Source organism: Plectropomus leopardus, chromosome 5 (assembly GCF_008729295.1).
Source record: "Plectropomus leopardus isolate mb chromosome 5, YSFRI_Pleo_2.0, whole genome shotgun sequence".
NCBI lineage: Eukaryota > Metazoa > Chordata > Actinopteri > Perciformes > Serranidae > Plectropomus > Plectropomus leopardus.
Genome location: NC_056467.1, coordinates 23537099 through 23559151, shown reverse-complemented (window position 1 = coordinate 23559151; position 22053 = coordinate 23537099). Strand labels below are relative to the sequence as shown.

General features: G+C 39.8%; 1 protein-coding gene across 1 annotated transcript in view; it reads left to right on the top strand.

Moving 5' to 3' along the window:
* The window catches only part of pitpnm3 (PITPNM family member 3), a 115653-nt gene that overhangs the window by 51515 nt on the left and 42085 nt on the right, over positions 1-22053 (top strand). The window contains exons 5-6 of the mRNA XM_042486649.1: positions 7398-7468; positions 7604-7824. Of these exons, the coding sequence (XP_042342583.1) occupies positions 7398-7468; positions 7604-7824 (292 nt within the window). The remainder of the gene's footprint in view (positions 1-7397; positions 7469-7603; positions 7825-22053) is intronic.

Here is a 22053-nt window from a genome sequence, read left to right as displayed (position 1 = left end):
CAGCTCTCTCCTCTGCATGCACCCTGCGGTTCTATTCAAAAACACATGCAGAGAGAGTGAGTGACGGAAAGCATAAATTTAAGCTCTGAGACTCATCTGTATTCTGCCCGCCGCCTTCTCATGGTCATTTTTAGAACACCGTGCTCGTATAAGAACAATCGCCCTCTAACTTCAATTCACATTAAATGATTGTTTCTCCTTTTTGTCTTTTTCTCAAAACCAAGAACTACTTAGAGAGGCTTCAAAGCTGCAGCAAAAAAAACCAAACAAAAACATTTCCTTGAAGAATTATAATAGGAGACAGCAAACAAAAAAGAGGGAGAGGTGAGATAATGATGACAAGTGAATGCAAGGACTTCATGTCAGGAGTATCGTTCTGCCTCATCTCTCATTTTTACAGCCCTTTGGCCATAATTGTGCCTTTTATGTTGGAGGCTCTTTTTCCTGTGTGTTTGTTTTTCTGTTGGTCTGTTTATGTGTCTATAAAATGCGTGTGCAAGTCTGCATTCATGTGCATTTTGTGCACGTTTGTCTGACAGGATATGATGTAAAGAACGCTGTGTGATCCCACATAGAGAACACAATAATCACACCCTTACAACACTGTTGCTGCCTGAAGCTCCAGAGGGGGGGTCAGCTGTATTAAATGAAAAGGAACAAACCCGTGCTGTATGCCACACCTCTCAGCTCCACAAAGCTGTTTCCTGCTGATGGTTAAACACTTTCCTTGACCCTTTAGAAATGTTTATCGAGCGTTATTGTTCCTGGTGATTATCGTCTTCAGAAATGGCACACAGTCAGTGCAGCACTTGACCGTAGAAATGGAAAACCACTTAAAATCTTCAACTCATTATTTTGTTATTACTTACATCAGTATTACATCTTATGTGCAGCATTTATTTAGTTTCTGTAATAAAGTCTTCATATCTGAATTCTACTACTGCTGCTCTGTGTTAAGACACCGACTGAATAGCTGCACGACCTGGAGAGAGGATCCCTTTACTGTTGTCCTTCCTGAGGTTTTACCCCCCTTTTTTTACATTAAAGGAGTTAATGAAGCTTTCCTTATAAGAATTAAGGTTCATATGTTTAACAAATTGTAAAGCCTTTTGAGACATTGGGTCTCATAAATGAAATAGATGTGACTTGACTGCCAATTTTTTTTTTCCAAACCCACCGCCAAGACATTGAGTATTTTTCCAAATTGATATCAAACCAATACTGATTTTATTTTTCTTTACTCGAAACCACAAATACTTTCATATGCACTTTGGCTAGGTATGTAGGATTGTATTAAGTTCTCAGATCCTGTCAGTGAATACAAATGTTTCACAATATGACTGAGTTTTTCATGACTGCTCCTCCCTTTTTTTTAAATTTAGTAATGAATGAGCTCATTACTTCATTAATTTGCTAGTACATGCATGTATTGTATGTGCATATAATGAAGCAATTATATAATTCACATATACATTTAGGTTTGTGGAGTGGTAAAGCTTGAGATGTTTAGTTAAGCATGCAACATGTTCAGTCCAGGCCCCATGGGTCAGCGCCGGGCTTTGAAGTCAATTCTACATAGTGGCCAAAAGTGGAGTTACACCATCCAGGTCTGTCACTTGATGCGATGGCGCCCAAAAAGACTTTCTTCTCACAGATAAACATTGTGAAAGAGACGTCTGTTAATCAGTGGTTAATGTTTTTTAAACATCACATATCTGCGAAAGGTCTTCACTATCACTTTCACTTTCACCATTGGGATTTGATTAATCAGGTCCTTTAACATTTCAAAGTCAAGAGAAGTCACTCAAAAAATCTACTTTTTGTCCCTATTTAAGATAGTAGAGTGCTAAACTGGAAGTTAGCCTTGGCAGGTTGCTGCTGCGTGTCTCTATAGGCCCATGATGTGGAATTTCTGGGTAATTTCATACCCGGGAAATCAACTCTTTTTTTAGCTTTATGTGCAACTTAGCAACTTTTGTTGAAATGAACGGGGCCTGGCCTGCAACACTGTATTCAGTTCTGTTTACATTCATGCTTCAGTCTAGGACAACGTTTGGTTCTCTTAATGAAACAGTTTTCATTTATCACCTTTACTCTGTTGTGTAAAAGAAATAGTTCAAAATTAGCTTTCTTGCAGAGCATGAGGAAATTAGTACCCTTGCCCGATAATTATTAAGCTACAGCCAGTTAGCTTATTAGCTTAGCATAAAGACAAGGAAACAAGGAAGAGCTATTCTGGTGTTTTTACACTTTCAGTTTTTTGGTAGGATTTTGTTAACTTTTGGACAGAGATAGGCTAGCTGGGTTTCCCTGTTGCTAGTCTCTATGTTAAGATAGCCATCTACTGGCTGTAGCTGTATATTTACATTGACATTTTTAGGCAAGAAAGCAAATTTTCCAAAATGTTAGACTATCCCTTTAAAGTAGTTTTCAATACTTTTTTGTGACACACTTTTGTATTGTTTTTTCACCTGTTACTGTTGCAGCTTCATCAGCTTTCAGCTTTCTTTGCATGATTTCTGCGGTTGCACTATCAAGTTGCCCAAGAATCCAACATTGATTCAAACAGTCATGTTGCCCTTTTTGGTTCTTACATTTAGTTTTCAACGCCTCCCTTTCAGGCTGTTGCTACCGCTTTCATCAATTATTCACATGACATTTCAGGACACATTTGTCAATATGTGTGATCCAGTGCTTTTTGGGCAGGCGCAGATAGTGAATATCAGCACGTCTGAGAGTGAGCCTCAATGAGCAATCTCACGTCCACCTGCTGTATATGTGTGTGTGTGTTAGTGTGTGTAGGAATGTTTTTGTAGCAGTTTAGCAGTCACAGCCTATAGACGGGAAACAGCTGGGATCTATTAGGAACATACTGTGTGTGCATATGTCTGAATGTATATGTGTCTTTGAGTCTGTTGTGCTGCATTGGCTCACAGTGTGTATATGTGTGTTTGTGGTGCTGGTGGTGATCAGTAGGTTTATCATGCAGTGGAGCTGGTGTTGTCTCCTGGGGTCTTTTAGCAGTAGGGCAATGGCAGACCCTCATTCCAAAAGCAGTGAACAGATGGCAGGCTGAGCGTGTTAGCATGCCTGCACCGTGCCAGGGGTCAGAGGGTGCTGTTCAACTAGTCAGGACACAGCGTACCTCCAAATGAGGACCCTGATCTTTTGATACTTAAGAGCACACATTTTTAAATCACTACAAAGTAATACAAGACTTCTTCACCTCTCTAGATAACTTTCCCTAGCATCTTACCTGTAATATGAAATAATGTCCTCACTCATATTTTTACATATTTTTTCATACATTCAGACACATCATGAAAAGGAGGAGCTGGGGTGTGGCGGGTTGCAAAGTGGCTTTCAGAGGAAGAAGCAACAGTGAGCAGACTGAAGCAGTTGTAATAGGTAGCCCTGATTGAGATTTGCCAATTGGTTGCGTAGAAGGTGATCCATCAGCTGACTCCCTTCTATCAATCAGCTGATCCCTCTGATTGGGCTGCTTGAGATCACCTGATGTAGCTGGGATGTGAGCTAGGAAGCTTGTCACCATGGCCTGCCTGAACCAACACTGTAACTTTGTTTGGGAGTAAGAAAACACTTTTTAACACGTATACATGCTTTTTAGCTTTTAGCACATTGTTTGGGGTTTTTACAGCCTGAAACTTTTATTAATGTTACTGACCAAGCAATGACACATTTACAACTAGCTGGTGAACATAATGGAGCATCTAGTTTCTTAAGATCCCAATAATATATATTTGGTGACCAAAACAGAGCTAAACAGAGCTAAAAAAAAAAAGACTCAAGCTTTCTCAATTTTTCCAGTGCTGGCATATTATATGAATGAGTGCCAAAGAGGCCCAAAGTTGTATCACCACCTCGTAACCACAGCTGGTAATTTCAATCAAGCAGTGTGATTACCACTAATCATATCTACAGTTATATTGATTATTGTCCCACACCTGTGTACTTGAAGGTATTCATAATCAATTCCCACAGTGCAATCAGAGGATTTGTTCATCTCATGTCTCTTTTACTTTTAGCATGTCTTTTTGTGTCAAGCTTGAGATTCAGAGGCAAATCATTGTCAGACAGAAGCCAGCGCTGCTGTTTTCTGTGCCTGTCTCCCTAAGAACACAGGTAATTCACCACGATACTGTAGCTCTGTAATGAGTCTATTCACACTCCAGCAGGCTGCAAACTTTAAGGGCATTTTGCCATTTTCATACTGCCTGAGAAGATATAAATCTGTAATCTGGAAGCCACTCTTCCTGATGATGAATGCAGTCTTTTTCCTTTCACTCTCATCCCCCTGCTGTTTTTTTCTCCCATCTTCTCAATCAAAGGTGATAAATGTGTGATGGTGATAGAAGTGGTCGAGACCAGAGAGGGAGACAGATTCAGGGAGTGACAAACAGAAAACAGAAACTGCATGCCAGTGACAAAAAGAGACAACTCGGGTTCATGGGAAAATTACATTTTATATCGTAGTTGCATGGACAAGGCGTACAAGAGGGATCCAAACATGGATCAATGGACCAACATTTTATCCTCTCTCGTTCAGCTCTAGCAGACTTCTCTGCAGAGCCCTTTCATCTTTACAACCCACTTTCTGGGGTCAATTTTCTCTTCCTCTCTCTTGTAGATAAGTTAATGTCCACGTAGTATGATAACAGACGCACAGTCAGTGTGTGCCTGACTGGGCTTTAAGCCACTGAAAGTTGCTGCTGAACTACATTGTTTATTTCCCATAGGCTGCTTTTTAGGTTAGGTTTTGTGTTGTAAAGGGAATGAGCACTGATAGAGAGCTGCTAAATACCACTAAGCTTCACAAAACACATATTGACTGACAGCTCTCAGACCTCTGGAAAGAAGCACAAGAAATGAAAACAGCAAAGCAAGCAGATTGTTACAATTGTTTTTGTGGCACAGTACAAACCTGCTGTGAGAAAAAGAAACTGGCCTTGAAACTGCAGGAAGCCAGTTTATACCACTGAGACACGCCAACAGAAATCTGATTTTGTCAGTTTCCTCCAGTATCAGACACGTCTCACTTATCGTTGGATTCACAAGCATCCCAGCATGTGTGCTGCTTTCACAAATGATGAGGTGAGCGAAGCTCTTCTATTTCCTCTGACTCTCGTTCCTGCAATCTGCTGAATGCAGCTTTTTGTTGTAGATTGGCAGCCAGTTCATTTTCTAGTAAAATTCTATGTCTGAGATGCAGGGTTTTTCAATTGGCTGTGTTTGAGTGACTGTGTGCAAGAATGCTGTCATTATTGCCTTATCTCATGTATTTGGTGTTAAAATAATTGTGTACCTTTGTATTTCTCATAAAGAGATTCTTTGCCAATTTTCAACAAGGTTCGTATCATAAAAATGTTCGTAGTATGTGTTAATGAACTTGCCTTCATCTTGCCAGCCACCAGATCTCTCTGCTCATCTTTCAGCTCAAATCTGCTCTTGGGCTGTTGCTCGAACTATTGTACTTACTCATTTTGTATGTCTGCCACAACGGACACAAAGATTGTAGAGGCATAACAAGAGAGAGACCTGTCCTTCTTTCTTTATCCCTGTCAAAGTCAGATCAAATTGTAAAACCAGGTAGTTCTGATTAAGGCACTGTCACTGTTTTGGCTTATTTCTTGTCTAAAATGTCTTTAGAAACATGTTTTAGTGCCCTGTTTGGCTGTGATATGTGAATTAATGAAAAGGAAGCGGGTGCCATACTGTTTCCTGTATTAATAATATTTTACTTAACTGTAACAGAAGGGTTTTTGTGATTAGTTTGCAGCTATACTGTTTCCTGTCTCAAAACAGGCAAATTCGCATGACATCTCCATTTATAGGAGCAGTTTGAAGCATTCTGGTAGTTGTAGGTTTTCTAACTCTTGAGCGAAAGTGAATGCTAGAGCCTTTTTTTCTGTTTTTTCTGGTCATGTTACACGAATTTCAAATATATTTGCATCCTTCTACAGCAAAGGCAGCCAGTTTTGTGAAAAGACCATCTTTCCAGCAGTAAAATACTTTTGGAGCATCAGAAAACTAAACGGCATTGGATGTGGCTGCAACATTTTCTGTCTCCAAAACCTGAGAAATCATACTTCACTCAGTCAGCCACAGAGATTATTAAGTGTGAAACTTGAAATGAAACTTATATCTGCCTTCTGCTTTGAGGCACTGCTCAAAATTTTCCTAAATAATGCAATCTGCCCTAGGTTTCTGTCAAGAGTTTACACACTGTTTGGGGGAATTTTGTTAGTGTGAAAATGATGAAGTAGCTTTTTCTTTAAGATTGACCTCAACTTAAAGTGCCAGTGCATATGTTTATACTAATTGTTATGTTTGTATAAAAACTGGCAGAATTAATATCAATTTTTATAGGTGTGACTCAAGTCAGCTTCACTTTAATGTTAACACCAATGACTTGTGACTTCAATTAAAACATACTGTATGTGTCTCAGGGTTTCAAAATAGTGAACAATAGTGATGTAGCCTCACTGAGTTTTCCTGCAAATCCCACAGCACAGTTTGTACTCTGAAACCCTTTTGGAGGAACTTTTCTGCCCTACCTCCGTCTCCCAGAAAAAAAAAAGAAAACCTCCCTCCATTGATTTCCTGTTACTTTGTGACCAAAATAGTGCAGTGTGCTGAGTCCCTTGTGTGTGCTGAGCTGTTCTAAGCAGGCACGGGGAGGCAGGCTGTGGGCTCAGATCGGAGTAGAGGGGAGATGACAGTGTGTGAGTCTGTGAGAGCCTCCCATGACAGTCGGTCCCAGACGAGGAAGCCAAATAAACAACAAGCAAGCAAAACAGTGCGCTGTGCCTTGAGCCTGGAGAGAGAAAATAGAAAGAGAGACAGGAGAGAGCTCAGGAATAAGATGACACAGCGTGCAGAGGCTTCCGGAGAGGGTAATGAGTTTGGCCAGATTCCAATGAAATGCTGCGCCACACAGAGTGAGGGGGAGATGCTTCTAGTTATCACAGCTGGGTTAAAAATGTCCCCATCCCTTCATCTTTTGTCTCCAGAAGAGAAGTCCATTGTTGTTTCTGCATCAAAGGAGCCAAAATCCAATTACATGTGATGGCTATGGATGGTGCAGCAGAGTAACAAGCACACTCCTGATGTTTACTGTCGCTGTAGACTTCTGAATGCTATGGTTAGGCCATTTGAGCCTTAGGGCACATAGTCCCATCACCCAGTTCGGAGTACGAATGAAGAGAGATGAAGAGACATTAGTAATATTGACCATATTCACAGATCAATATCCATTATATGCTTCTTTTATGGGTGCACCTGGGTGAAGAGGCTCCTGCAGTAACCCTTTTCTTTCGCCTGTTTTATTCTTCCCTCTTCCCTCCTGCCACTTCCTACCCTTTGCTCACCCAATACAGAGGGTCTCTACCAGCTGGGTGGTCCACGCTGTGCCCCTCAGAGCAGCATCGAAGGACTGGAGGACATAGAGGTGGGATTATTACGAACAGCCTCTCACCAGCAGTACCAAGTTATTTATCTTGTTATGTTGCCCACTTCTTTCACAAACTTCTGCCTCTGTTCTTTCCCTCCTTTCAAGTCTCTTTTTCTACCTGAACTCTTTCAGAGGAAGTGTAAGACGCATGTGCTGCTGCTGGTGGTGCACGGGGGAAACATCTTGGACACAGCCGGCGGGGATCCAAGCACAAAGGCTGGCGATGTGGCCACCCTGGCCTCGGTGCTGGAGAAGGTGACGCGGGCGCATTTCCAGGCCGCCGCTGAACACGTGAAGATCAAATTAGTGCCATGTCCGGCCGTGTGTGCTGAAGCCTTCTCCCTGGTGTCCAAGTGAGTGCTGTTGACAGAACAAGAACCTGTTTACACTTGTGATCGCTAGTTTCTCACACCTGCATAATATCCAAGCGGTTTAATAGAATATTGTTCATATTTAGCCTCAAACACACTGGTGAGGCCCAGATGAAATCACTAAAAAAAGGGTCATTGGTTGCCATTACAAGTTAAAAATGATGTGAAATGCTGTGGCCTTTACAGTCACTATATCTAAACTAAACTGAACACCTGTGGGAAATTTTGGACTTTTATCATTGAACACCCACTGAGGTGTTATCTTTTAAAATATTGATGTTCATCTCTCCATTATAATTTCAGAGAGCTGAATAATCTATGTTAAGGAGCATTAGAGCTGTTCTTGAGGCTTGTTGTGGCGGAAAACTGCACAAAAACATTCTGCCTACCTTATTTAAGCCCATGTTATCTGTCGGTAGCAGAAGGCGGTGATCGTATTATCCCATCTATAATGTGACAGGTAGTGTCCCCTCTTCATTTATTTTCAAAAAAGAAACTGTTGTTTACAGCTCACTCTCACTTCTTGAAAGGAATAACTGGTAATTATTTACAGTAGCACAGTGTATTATTCAATGTAATTTCTGCCTTAATTCAAGGTATCATGGGGTAGGAAAGGCTGGATAATGTTACCAATTTGTCACCAATACAGATTTGGGTCTCCTACATTTGCTACAAGTTAGTTTGGATAGGTGGTACTTATGTGTCTGAGGATGTTTAGAAACAAAGGTTATGGTATTTCAACCCTGGTTTTATCAGCACAGGCTAATGGGTAATACTCCCCTCCAGTCATGAGCATGCGTGCACCCACTTAAATTTGCATAAATGTAGCCAGCTAATCAGGACGTGTATATAAGGCAATACACCACAGTGTCTGCCATCCGAGAGTGGCTGAGCAGCGACCCTGCAAGTTGAGAAAATCCACCATATCCACATCAAGTGCTCTTGTCTTTCAGCAGCTGATATCAGTATGTCTCAAAACACTGCCAGATATCTAGAAGAGGGGGCAAGATGAAAGCCGCACAAGCTGTGCAAGCCCAACCATCACAAAGGCGATTTACTGGATTGTGAGGGGCTACAGTCATCGCCAGCTGTACCACTCGGCACAGAGATGATAGTGACGTCCGGGAAACTCTGATGAGATGTCATCATCAAGAAACAAAGCCATTGTCTCAGTGGGGATGACCACAAGTGGCAACAGAGTGTTGCAGCAGGGGTCTCAACATCATCGATCTTGAGCTCCTACTCACTCATGGCAGGAGAGCATCAAGTTGAAGCCTGTAAAGTGATCCGGCCACTACTGTCTTCTAAACTTTGGCAGTCCCAAGCAGGCCTCACAGGCTGGTGGCTACATTTCTGTCAATTTCAGTGGGCAAATGCAAACTATTGTTTGGAGGAGAGTATAATATAGATAGATAGATAGATAGATAGATAGATGTCCAGCAGAGATTTGGTGGAAAGGCTTGGTTCATTGAGGAAGCTCTCAAATAATATGAGCTGCAACGAGGACTCTGCGAAGAGTCTTAAACTCCCCAACAAACAGACAAACATTTAATTTTAGTTTAATGAACAATAGCAAAAGCTTTACACACAATGAGAGGGTGGGGTGGTGAAAGGAGCTCTGGCAGCAAACGAAGCAATAGTTGGAAGCAGGAGGTTACATTGGCAGTCCTGTATAAATGATTGAATGTGATCAGAAGTTACCAGTCAGCTAATGAATTAGCCAGATTGGCTATGTTCACATGCACAAAATACTCAGGTTTTGTCCTAATCCAGTAAAATTCAATATTTACTCTAAGCTGTTTACATGAATAACAAAATGAATATTCCACTGTATTCCTTTTCACATGCAACCAAACATACTCCGATGAGCGTGCCCTAACATGCCGTTTATCACATCAAAATATAGAAAAGTGGAACATCTGGCACCACTTGTTCCAAATCAAGATGTTTTCAGTGTTTTCTATCAGTGGCAAGCTTGTTGGACTATGTAAACACAGTCTTCCTCTTTCATTCCTTCAGCCACCCTTTTGAAAGTCAGTGTTGCGATACTACATCCCAAAACCTGTTGCAATCCAAGTCCTTCGTAATGTTTAAAAGTACGTAGGTGTGTTTCTCCATGCAACAAGAAATACAGGCTTTTCTTTTAGGCATGCATCTTTACTGTTGGTGAGTTGGTTTGATTAAAATGGTCAGAGCTGACTGCAAACAGGCGAGAGGCTGTGTTTTACAAACTGCAGTGAAAAACCCAGTTGAGAGGCATATTCCGAATGCACTGGGTCAGGTTGTTCTCATAAATTCGTCCCGTGTATTTTCTCTTAAGTAATGTGAACAATGCAGTGACAGGAGTAAACAAGGAAGCAATCCCGAGCGGTCTTTTATGGAGGCGGGTTGGGGTGATGGATGGTTCAAAAAAACAAGGACATTTCCTTGGGGCTTTCCCCTGTAGACAGAACTTTACTTGTGCCTAACGTAAAGACACTGACCCCTGTTTCATTTCCTAAATGTAAACACAGTGAATAATAGAGAATAATGCCACATCTTTATCAGAAAAGGATGCATTTGGAATAAGGCCTAATCCTAATATATAAACAGAAAGTTCTCTTTAAATGATCCGTATCAAATTGAGAATATTTTCAAATTCTGAATTACAGTTAGATATTAGTGTGTATTTAAAAGTAACCACAGTACAGGATGATTGAAACAGCAAATGTGAGAACCACTTAAGTGCTTCGTCTAAAATGTCTCTATGCAGCATAAGGATATTTCACTGAAGGGAGTCTTACATGTAAGCGTGGGAAAAAAAGGTGTAAACAAGTAAATTAATGATGGCCGAATTCCATTTTGTTCTTCAGTTATTATCTCCTTGTATTGTGCATGTTGGCTCATTGTCCCACTGTCATGACTTGAATAGAACATAATTAACATTATATTAACACCTGTGCTTTTACTACCGCATGGCAAAATGTGTGCAGTAAGAAAGGCTTATCATATGTCTCAAAGTATTTTTTAAATCAGAGTCATCAGATCTGCCTGAGATATATTAAATAGCATAACTGACAATAATGGTTATATCAGACCTTGTGTTTAGTTTTTCAGTCCCCTGTCGTGTTTTTGTATTCAAGCAATATTCTCACTACTTTGTTCGACAGCTTGAATTTTTGTTAATGAACGGTCTACACATGACTTTAGCTTTTAAGAAGGTATTTGAGGAATCTGCCCAAAATGAATGCATGCCTGCAAGAATTAGCATAGAGGAGAAAAAAGCCTGCTCGGCTTAGAAGGTTAATTGAGGAGATATATTGACCACAGAACCTTAAACAGACAGTGCAAAATTAATTAGTATGCTGATGACATTTCTCCTACAAGCATGTGGCTTTGTGGAATATTTATTTCTAACCTTTTTAAATGCTGTTGTTTTAAATTGTTAATTCTCCCCTTAAGTCTGAGGGGGCTCCTTAGCAGACAAAATGAATGACTAAATGACATTACAGAATTTCCACTGATCCCGAGGCCTCGTGAAGGTATGTGTGCAAAGATCTGTTTGTCATTAGCTACTGTTAATTTGTACTTAGGTTTCATTTGTGTTTTCAGAGTGGGAGTTAAATGTGGGATGGTGGTACCTCAGAGATTAACAGCAGTGAGTAGATGAGTCCTCCCTTATGATAAATTATACAGTATTATTCTCATTAAAACTCTCAGGTCTTATTCCGTTTTAGAAGATATTTAGGAGGTAAAAATGTGTCAACGTTCATCTGTTTCCTATTCTTTTTGTCTCATCTGATGCCTGTGCAGAGAGCTGATGAGGCGTGACTAATAATTTCACATGTAGTGTCACATGTCCCAGTGGTCACCAGTTTTATCTTTGACAGCGGCACTTAGTTTTCACTGCTCTTCAATTATACACTGAGGATGTTTTTGTCTCAGTTGTCACTAATCACTGTGGTTGAGGGAATGTATTTGGCAGTCAAGTCGAGGCTTCTGTCTGGTTTTGTGATTGACGTTAGCAGCAGTGAGCTAGTGACTGCAAGCAAGACGAGAATAAAGAGATTTGAGTTCTGTAGCTGCTTAGCAGCTTGACGTCCACTTAGTTTTCACCACATCCAGAGATGAAATATTAAAAACAGCAACTTTGAGCGGAGCTGAGTTATTGCAGAATGTCTTCGATTGCCTGCTGTTGTGTGTAGACAAACACACACAGATCAACACACGCAATGAAAAATAAACCCATTCATATTCAAACACCATGTCACAAAAAAAACAAAGCTGTCTCATTAGGGAAAAAAAGAATGAATAAATAAAATGGGGACTAATAAAGGAAATAAATAAAGAATGCACAAACACAAAATGTTTGACAGTGTTTAAAAAATGATTTCACAGTATTTATTTGGTCTGTAATTGTTCTGTTAAGATTTGCTTTCCTGCAGGGAGTTTTATTTGTACATTAGTAGACTTTATTTTTTTTTCAGCAGCATTTATTTTGTTACCATGGCCTCAGTTAATGCAACTTACACTAGGGTTTATTTTAATATGTTTTGCCCTTCAAAATGCATTTGTTGAATTAAAGTATAGGCCAACCCTTCCCTTGTTCTTACACAGCCAGTGTAGCCAGTAAAGTGGCCAAACCTATATTTGTGTGAACCAGTCATATCAATCTGATACAACCTTTGCTTGACAACCCAGTAATTTGCATGTAGATTGGTAAATAAAATAAGGAAACAACCATCAGAAAAAGCTATGCGGAAGGAAAATAAATAATTCAAAGTGGAGGATGAAATAATAAAAAAAGCATATTGTGAAAAATACATACAGGAAAGGTATACAGTCTACAGTAACCAGGTTGTGCAGATCAGTGAGCAAGAGTGATAAAGTTGCTGCTTTCTGGGGAGTTAACAGGCGTGATCACGTGTGTCAAGAGTCGTTCCGTATTGTTGACTTTATGTTGTGAAGGAACAATATGAAAACTGTACCTTCCAAGAAGTTAGTATTGTAAAACTATTTGCTTCTATATAAATGGTGCCTTACTGATATTGAGTTTTAGAGGCCCATACTGATATTGATATTTGGAATATTAAAGGTATATTATGAAGGAATTGTATGTTTATGTATTTAAACAGTATGGCCATGGAAAGTGAAAGTGAAAGCCTACTCCAGATTTGCTTTCGTTTTGGAACAAGCTTTGTCCACTTGGTGTTTAGCTTTGCTATATTTGAGCGTTTTCTACCCTGTGTCTGCTGTTTTTGTAGCTCCCTGCTGGACACGTGCTTCTTATGATCTGGCTGCTAATTTTTAAAAAGTCCCAACCTGTGCCCATGAACAGCAAAATAAGAACGATATATCCTCAGAGGGTAGATTCTCCGCAGATAGCATAACCACACACTTTTAGTGGGTAATCAGTGATGATTTTGAAGGATTACTTTTGTATGAGTCCTCAACAGCTAACTTATACAAGTGCAATATGCTGCATATTCAAAGGGGTCACAAATTAAAGGACATGTCAGGAAAAAACAGAGGAGAAACTTTTCCTCAGGTGTTTGAAAACGTCAATGCAGTAGCTCACGTGATCAGTCTTTCAGCAGGGACAGTCCGACAACAATATCACAGAGAGGGATATTAAAGCAGGGTTACAGGGAATATAGCCCTTATATCAAAGATTAATACACATTTGAGAGATTGGTGGTGCAAAATCTGTAGACACTTATGTGGAAAAAAGTGATGAGCTATTCCTCACCATATTCTTGACAAATGGGCCAGTGCAAATGTGGTGTACACCAAGAGAACGATAGAGGTCTGAATTCTTGACCTCTACAGTGAGGGGATCCTCTGACACACCAAGCCATCAGTTGGCCATCGATGAGTGTCTTTCACCCTAGTTTTGATGGTGTATCCCGTTGCATTGACATATGTCGGCCTTTGTCAGCTTTTTTCGGCTTTTGTTGGCCGAGTCAACATGTTGAATCAGCTTCTAAGAGGGCGGGGCCCGTCAGTGAATGTATTTGTTCTGATTGGCAGTACAGCTCAGTGCATGAGAAGAGAAACAAAAGTGAGGAAAGTAAATGACTAAAGTCAAGAGGGCATGAGATTAAAAAAAAAATTATTCTATCAAGCCCTTTATTAGAAATGTTTTATAACTGTTTGTGTCACTGTTTACTAGCACAAGGTAAATATAATTTGTTTGTTTCAACATCAGGTTGTGTTGTAAATGTGCGGACAGGCTAATTAGCGCATTGAATCCTGTTGGTTTTACAATTTCCTTTTTTAATTACAAATACAGAGTGCTGTCACTTACCACTATTGAGCATTATTTCCTCTCACTTAGGCGCAGAACAGATATACTAGTAGGCCGTTAGCTGTAATCTTTGTGGTATGCTCAAATGCAACTTTTTTGCCAAAACTCAGGCAAAGTGAGGCAACACGACAGTTGGCTTTTGTCACTTTTTGGTTTTTGATGCTGACTTGCTGTGTCTGGGCCATTAAGCTGTGGGGGCATTGTTTTGGTCCACCTGTCTCAATTAAAGAAAGGGACACAGCAAATAAATTAAAACTTGTTCTAAGTGATCTTCTTTAATCTATAACATCATATTTCAGTGTTGATGAGAGTGATCTCTTCCAGGATGGCAATTTCACTATCATGAGCCACAGCCATTTGAACACTTATGGACGTGTTAGACAGCATTCTCCATGACCATCATTAAACCCTAAAAAAAACACCATTTTCCAAATATCGTTTGGAAAATAGTGTTTACCACGCCAGTGGAGTTCCGTAGATTTGTAGAGTCAGCGCAAAGGAGCATTGAAGCTGTTATGGCGGCATGTGGCAGTCCAACGTCGTACTGAGACAATTCATGTTGGGTTTTCCTTTAATTTGTCACCTGTCTGTCTGTCAGCAATATACCAGTCTAGTCCTACTATATATGCTTAGTGACATCTAGTACGGAAAACCAAAATTCAGATCATTAACAGCCTGTTGACAACCTCCAACCCCCAATAAGAAGTATATATTTGTTGTAGTGCTTCAGTGAAATTAGGCAAAGCTTACTTATGCCCAGATGGCTCCAGGTCCTCAACACACTCACACAATATGTGCAGTCAGTAGGCATTCATGCATGCCCACGCAGCCGCAAACACAACACTTATTCAACTACACTTTTGTCAGTTAACAGTGTTTGCTCTAATGACAGTGTTGGACTTGTGGGTGTGCAGAGCCTCATTTATTACATCAACAGAGGAACAGGCAGCCCCACGGGAAGGGATGGCTGCTGTGTGTGTAATTTACTCTCATTCTGGGCAACAGCTTGGCTGAAAATCGCACCACAGAGTGGAGGTGGCAAAACCTCTTAGCGCCTCAAAGACAAACTTTCACATAAACAAACCACTTTTGAGTCAGTGCTTCATAATTCCTTATGTACTGTAAGATGTCCCAAGAGAGAATGAGCATGTTTTTTAGCTTGTGTTGTCCTTGTTGCCTTGAGTGTGAAAGGCCTGCTGTTGCTCTGAGGGGGGGGCTCTGCCTACTAATGAACGTACCTAGCAGCGCCTGCTCGGAGCTGGGTGTCAAGACAACACACACGTGTAATCCATAAACACACCAGCACAAATACATCCCACATAAAACAGTTGGAGCATGTCCAATTAACAGTGACAGTGAAAAGGCTTCCAAATTGATTTCCTCTCGCAGCCAGCACACCGCCTCTGTCACAGTGCAAAGAGAAATAAACATTTCAACTATTGAAAACTTCATCTGTGCAACAGGAGAAATTAAATGGATTCCTATCTCGGTAGATTCATCATTGTACTGGATCAGCTTTCTATCAGGGAAAGCAGATGGAGGAGGAGGAAGTGCTATTGTCCATGTTCACAAATAGTGACCTCAGTTCAGGGAGATAGAGACTCATTATTATGGCCATCAGTGACTGGGGATGTGCCGATACTATTTCTGTCCCCTCTTCCTAATTAAGAAGACTCTGCAGAGGCCCATTGCCGCTCATGTTAATTGGGCAAATGTGCAGTGCTAAGCCAGCCATTAAAAAATCGGGAGAGCAATTAAGCAGGAATCTGACAGACTTCAAAGTTTTCAGTTTGACATTATATGGCAAGAGGGTGGCAGGGCAGTATAATAAAGTCTGTCCCAAGGTTATGCGGCGTGAGATGAGACTGATTCGAGGGTTAATCGGCTCACTCAGCCTTATCTTTTCCCACTGTTGTAAATGGATCTCTTCATCTTCACATTACCATGAAACCTTGAGAAGTGGTTCTGCACATTTCTCAGTATAGAATAGTATAGTAATTACTCTGACATTAACTGACATTGAGTGAGTTTCTGACAGTGTTTCTGGAGCACTTAACGTACTGGAAAAGTGATAAACTATAAAGCTTTATTGGTTTGAAAATGAAGGATAACCTTGAAGCCGATCTAAAGGAAGATTTGTTCGATAACATAGCACCAAATGAGTATTTCTGAAACTTTTTTATTATTTGAATGACACTTTAATATGACCTCCACATATTCCCAGTTAACATCTCTTGTATTTTACTAATGAGAGCAGAGAAATGTGAGCAGGGTAGATGCCGCTGCTTGTGAGCAAGTGACTCACATCTTGAAATAACAGGGGCAGACTTGTCATAGTGACATGAGGCACACTCCTCCACCATTCAGGCAACAAAAAGCCTCCCAAGTGACTTTTTCTAAGAGTGGTCAAGTTACCTTGACCTAGACAAATAGGCTCAATTTCTTTCCAATGTCTGGAATATACTGCATGTGTGAGCAGCATGTGACGGCTACCTCGCCGAACTGCTTGCACACTTATGGTGTTCACCATGACAACTACTGTACGACATTTGAAGGCAGATATGCCACTCATTTATGAAGCCCTGCAAGGCACTGCATCGTCAGCAACACGCTCCTGCAAATATTTCACAATCAAAGTCCTTGTGTTAACAAATGAAGGGATTCAGTCGACAGAAACATTTTTAGGGGCTTTTATTTTGAAACAGAAACAGGAAAGGTTGGTATAGTGTCTATAATTATCAAAGCACCATTTTCACTGTCAATATTTGCTGAGAACGACACGTCGCGTGGAAAAAATCAGCTAGCCTCCATTTCTCTAGATGTGCTGCAGCTGAGCGACAACAGACCTTCCCTGATTCCCTGATTCCCTGCTAACGCTGCTCACCCATAACTCACACAGGCAGTTTTAAAACATGGGAAGAAGGCAATGAGCAACTAAAAAAAAGACCCAAAAGTTAGTTAGTAAAAAATACAAGAAAATTACCTGAAACCCCTGGGAAAAGTGCTTGAAAAACTCTAATAATTTTGGAATGTATATATATGAATATATATATATATGTGTGTGTGTGTGTGTGTGTATTAAGTTTTTTTCCATAGCTTTTTTCTTTTTTTCTTAGATTTTTTTCCCCTTGCTTGTTAAGAATCATTTTCTAAAGCTTTAAATATTTGTGAAAGTCATGTGGCTCCAGGTTTCAAAGGGTAAACTCTCCCGCAGCCTGTTAGATGACATTTTGGATAAACATGTGCTCTCAATAAATTTATATCTACAATCATATACCATAAAATCCAAGCTATACCACATAATCTGTTTCTGATAGCAGATACACCACTTTACAGTTTTGCTCCATCAAAACTGTACAGCTGGTATTACAGCCACAGCGATATTGATTGCCAGCATTTTCAAGGAAATTAGAGTTAGGATTATTAAGATTAATTACAGCCATTAAATGCAGATGGAATTTGGATGGTTTGGTGGAGCAGCTTTTTCCGATGCTCAGAATCGATGGTCCAATGAATTAAGGACCATCGATTCTGAGCAGAGAACAACCTGCAGCCCATGAGGATGTTACACCTTCAAACTGCCTCACACACACACACACACACACACACACACACACACACACACAAACCGACAAATAATTTATGTGCACTCTTTTGCATGTAAAACAGTGTCTGCTTTGTATTAATAATAATAACAAGTGCTTGCATAATCAAGTAATTATGCAACACAAATAATGAGTGCCTCACCTGACATTTGTTGAGCGGCGCAGCAGGTGTTAAACCTCTGTTCCTGTCCTGTGACTTGTGAACCCTACTCAGAGGTAGAGCTGTTTGGAATGTTAATATGAGCTTTTTTTATAGTTCTCGATGGCATGTGTGTGTTTTGAGGAGTGTGTGTTAGCAGCAGTTGTTAACAAGACTTTAATAAGATCAAGAACCACAAAGTTCAGACCAAACCCTTAGTGACACTCAGCTGGGAGGTTTGGAATTCTCATTTCAATTCAATAAACAGGCACCTAATAAACAAATGGAATAAACTACGAGATGATCTGATGATATTTTGTTGTCTTCCTCCTGCAGCAATACATCGCTACCCCTGTGTTTGAATTTTGGAGCTGAATTTCTCTCACAGCAGCTTCTGTGGAATGAGTGGCACTGTTGTTATGCAAATAACTGTGTGCAGTGCCATTCCAGTGACACGGAATATTTTACAAAGGTTTCCTTTTTTCCTGTTTTCTTACAAAGCTGCATGGAAGCGGCTCAAAGCAAGAATCAGTTGCAGTAAGTCGCCCTCGGGAATAGCATTCACACAGTGCAGGTCACACAGTCCTAATACAGCAGGAGCTAGAGAAGGTTGACTGCAGATTTGTTTGTGTTAGTATTTGTGACTCGGCATAAAGTTGGGGAATGGTTTGTGCCTACTTACTCATCTCAAAAATTGTCTTTTCTGTAAGTTATGTGTTCTTTTACTTGTTCATTGACTTATACCAATTATAATGTCATTAAGACAAGTTATCATACTACTACATTTATATAATAATTCTTCTATTTTAAGTAGGCATAATCACAGTAATACATGGAGTTCATTGCTTAAAATTGATGTTTGTACACCTCGATTACAATTTCATTAAAATCGATTATGACTCTGTGACGACAATACCGATGGCTGGAGGCATTATGTTTCCGGGTTGCCCGTTGGTATGTTCAAACACAGTGTGCAAAATACCCGATGGCATTCGGGGGGTCTACTCGATCTAGTGCTCCAGTGTTATGCTGAAGTCTTAAACAGATTCAGTACACAATATTCAAGATTATAACCACTGCGTATACACGCTTTGCACAGACATCACCTATGGTTGTATTAACAATAAGGCTTCTTACAAAACTACACAATCAAGCATAACTATGCTCTGCTGATACAACAAATCCACTCAGCATTTTGGCTTTTCTTGCATGCACACACACACACACAAACACAAACACACAAATTTGACACATGCACACTGGTATATTGCTGTACAAATTTTCACCTCAAGTACTGCAGGAGTTTTTCAAGAGAACCCCCAAAATTTTGCAGTTAAGGCTTTAAGGCTTATGTGTCAATCAAGTACCATTCTTGCAAACTTTATATCTCAAGAAGGCCTTTAGAGAATTTCTTCAAGTTTCGTTCAGATGTCCAGTTGGACTCAAGAATGGACTGATCAGATTTTATAGGGGTTTATAGGTCAAAGGTCAAGGTCACTGTAGTCACTGTGACCTAGTTTTTCTCAGTGTTGTGAACATATTTTGAGATATTTTGAGAGAAATTTATTTTTTTATTTTTCAAATTTGACACGGATGTTCATTTGGACTCAGTGATGGACTATATTTTTTTAAATGCTGGTGGTGACAGGTCAATGTCACTGTGAACGAGCATTTGTCTCATTGTTGTGAGCGTGATATTTCAAAAACAACTTGAGGGAAATTTCTTTAAAATCAGCATAAATATCCACTCGGAATTAATGATGAACTCATTGGATTTGGAAGTTAAAATGAAGAACTGATGACGCTTTATATGCAAAAGGTCAAAGGACAACTTCAAAGTGACATCATAATGTTCTGCAAAACATCAACAACAACAAAAACATCATATCTCAGGAACAGAAGGGAAGACATTTGGTCAGATACTGAATTCGTGACACTAATAAAATACAATATTTAGACAGTTTTGCTTACTGAATGTCTTTTCAAATGTATATGCAGAATATTAACTACTTTTACCGAAATTAATGGTATAGTTTATTTGAAGTGGCTGCCATATCATAATGTAAAATTAATATGCTGCTGAAGTGTGAGCTCTGCTCCTGGGACAAAGTTGCACACAGATACAGGGCTAACTGTTAGCTTAACGGCTTTATGTCAAATATCTGCTGACGTGAAACTGGGCATTATATGCCGCAACATCCTGAAGGGATTAAATCATGATAAATATAACAGGTCAAAAAATGTTCTTATTACAGTATGTGCATTAGGTAAGTCAGACAGGTCAGCCATTTTTCGAGATATTTAGCACACATTTTCCTTATTTTGAAAGGAGGTGGTACTTTACATAGACATGCACAAGTTGATGTAAACTCACTGTTTACCATTGCTTCAGACTGCATACAGACCTTAATACAGTCTATGATATAAACATAGAAAGAGACAAGCTTTTCTGACTTGGGTCTTGGGAATAATTTCTTCATGCTTATAATTCCCCACTGTCCCTCTAAAGGGAGATTATACAGACTTCGTTTTTGTGACACCTTGTGGAATATGGCAGCTTTGTCTGGCAGGATGGCATTTTCGTTGGTCTTACACACTTTTTTCTCACCTGTACCCAATTGATATTTTGGTTACTTGCTGTAAACTCGACTTTGCCCAGTGGGGGAGGAGGAGCAGTCAGGGGCATGTAAACAGCAATCAATGGCAGAGTGCAACTTCAGTATTGTTGGTGCTTTTGCATGCGGCACTCACCTGTGATTTTTAATTTTTTGTTTGGCATTATATCTGTCATTTAGCAGAAAGCATGTATAAATCCATCGTAAATAATATGTTTGCCAGTTAGATTTTCACATATTTCTGTCAAACAGAATAGGTTTGCTTGGACATTTTTAATCCATTTACTCTGGTGGCTGGTGTAAATAAAAGCCTTTCAACACAGATCGGTCAGTGGGTGCTATAGTGTTAAAAGTGGGGATTGTGGAGTTGGCTTTATCCACTGTAGATGTCATAGACTGACTGGTGAACACTGCTGCTGGGAGAACAACAATTACATCAGTTGCCTTTTTTTCTCCCCAACAGGTTTCAGCAAGCCTGCAGCATGGTATTTTGTCATGACAACAGAAACTGGCCATAGCTATGAAGGGGTGGTGGCCAGAATCATGGCTGTAATTCAAAAAAAAAAAAAAATGTGATGATAATGGAGGTGGAGCGTTTTTTTTTTGGAAGAAGTTCTCAAACTTGCAAAGTTTAATCAGTATAATTAGAAGTGCCTTGCTCCTGGAAATAGGAATATAATAAGAAGATTTAAACAATCATGCAATCAGAGTAAACAATCAAGTAAATGGCTTAATCTGAATATACAACAGAACATTCACAATCAGTGAAAGAACATTAAGATGCTCCCAATTGTTCCCAGACCGGGAGAATCAGTATTGTAACCATGACAGCACAATGTTTGGCTTTAATTAAAAAGATTCTTAATCCCCCAGAGGCACAAAGGCCTGCTTGGTGTTTTTGGACACACCAATAAATCACGCTCATCAAATTAACATAACAACAACAGTATCTCTTCTGTTTTGGGAAATGTACTGATTTGCTTACTTAAATAAGATAAAAAAAATATATAATAATTAAGTAGAGAGAGTGGTCCAGAATGTGTCCATACAGTTAATTCAGGCGTGCACTGCTGTAAACCTTTATTTAAACACATATGTACGCACACAGTCATCATTGTGCAAGAGTAGGGCAAAGACTGAAAAAACGATTTGCCAAATCAAAGCATACAATTTCAAAACATTTTTTTCCATGCTATATCTTGTTGGCTACCTTTCCTCCAGAGGTCACATTGGGGTTGTTCAGTGTTGGAGGTGGAAAGTGTGTAGAAGCAGTAACTTAAAAATGATGGCAGGACCACTGGGCCAAGTTGTTCAGCATTTGATTATTTGCTCCAATGCATGTTTTCATTAAGTACTTTTTGTTTTTTTATATTTACATAGTATTAATATTCTTTTTTTTATGTCAATACATCCCGTGAAAAGGCACAAACTAGCTGTCAAGATTTTGGAGAGCAGTTGCAACAGAACTCAAGACAAAAAATGAAGACAAACAGACAAAGAACAACAAACTGGGCAGGTATAAATAGGATGACACTAATTGTGAGAACAGGTGAGTAGACTGCAAGT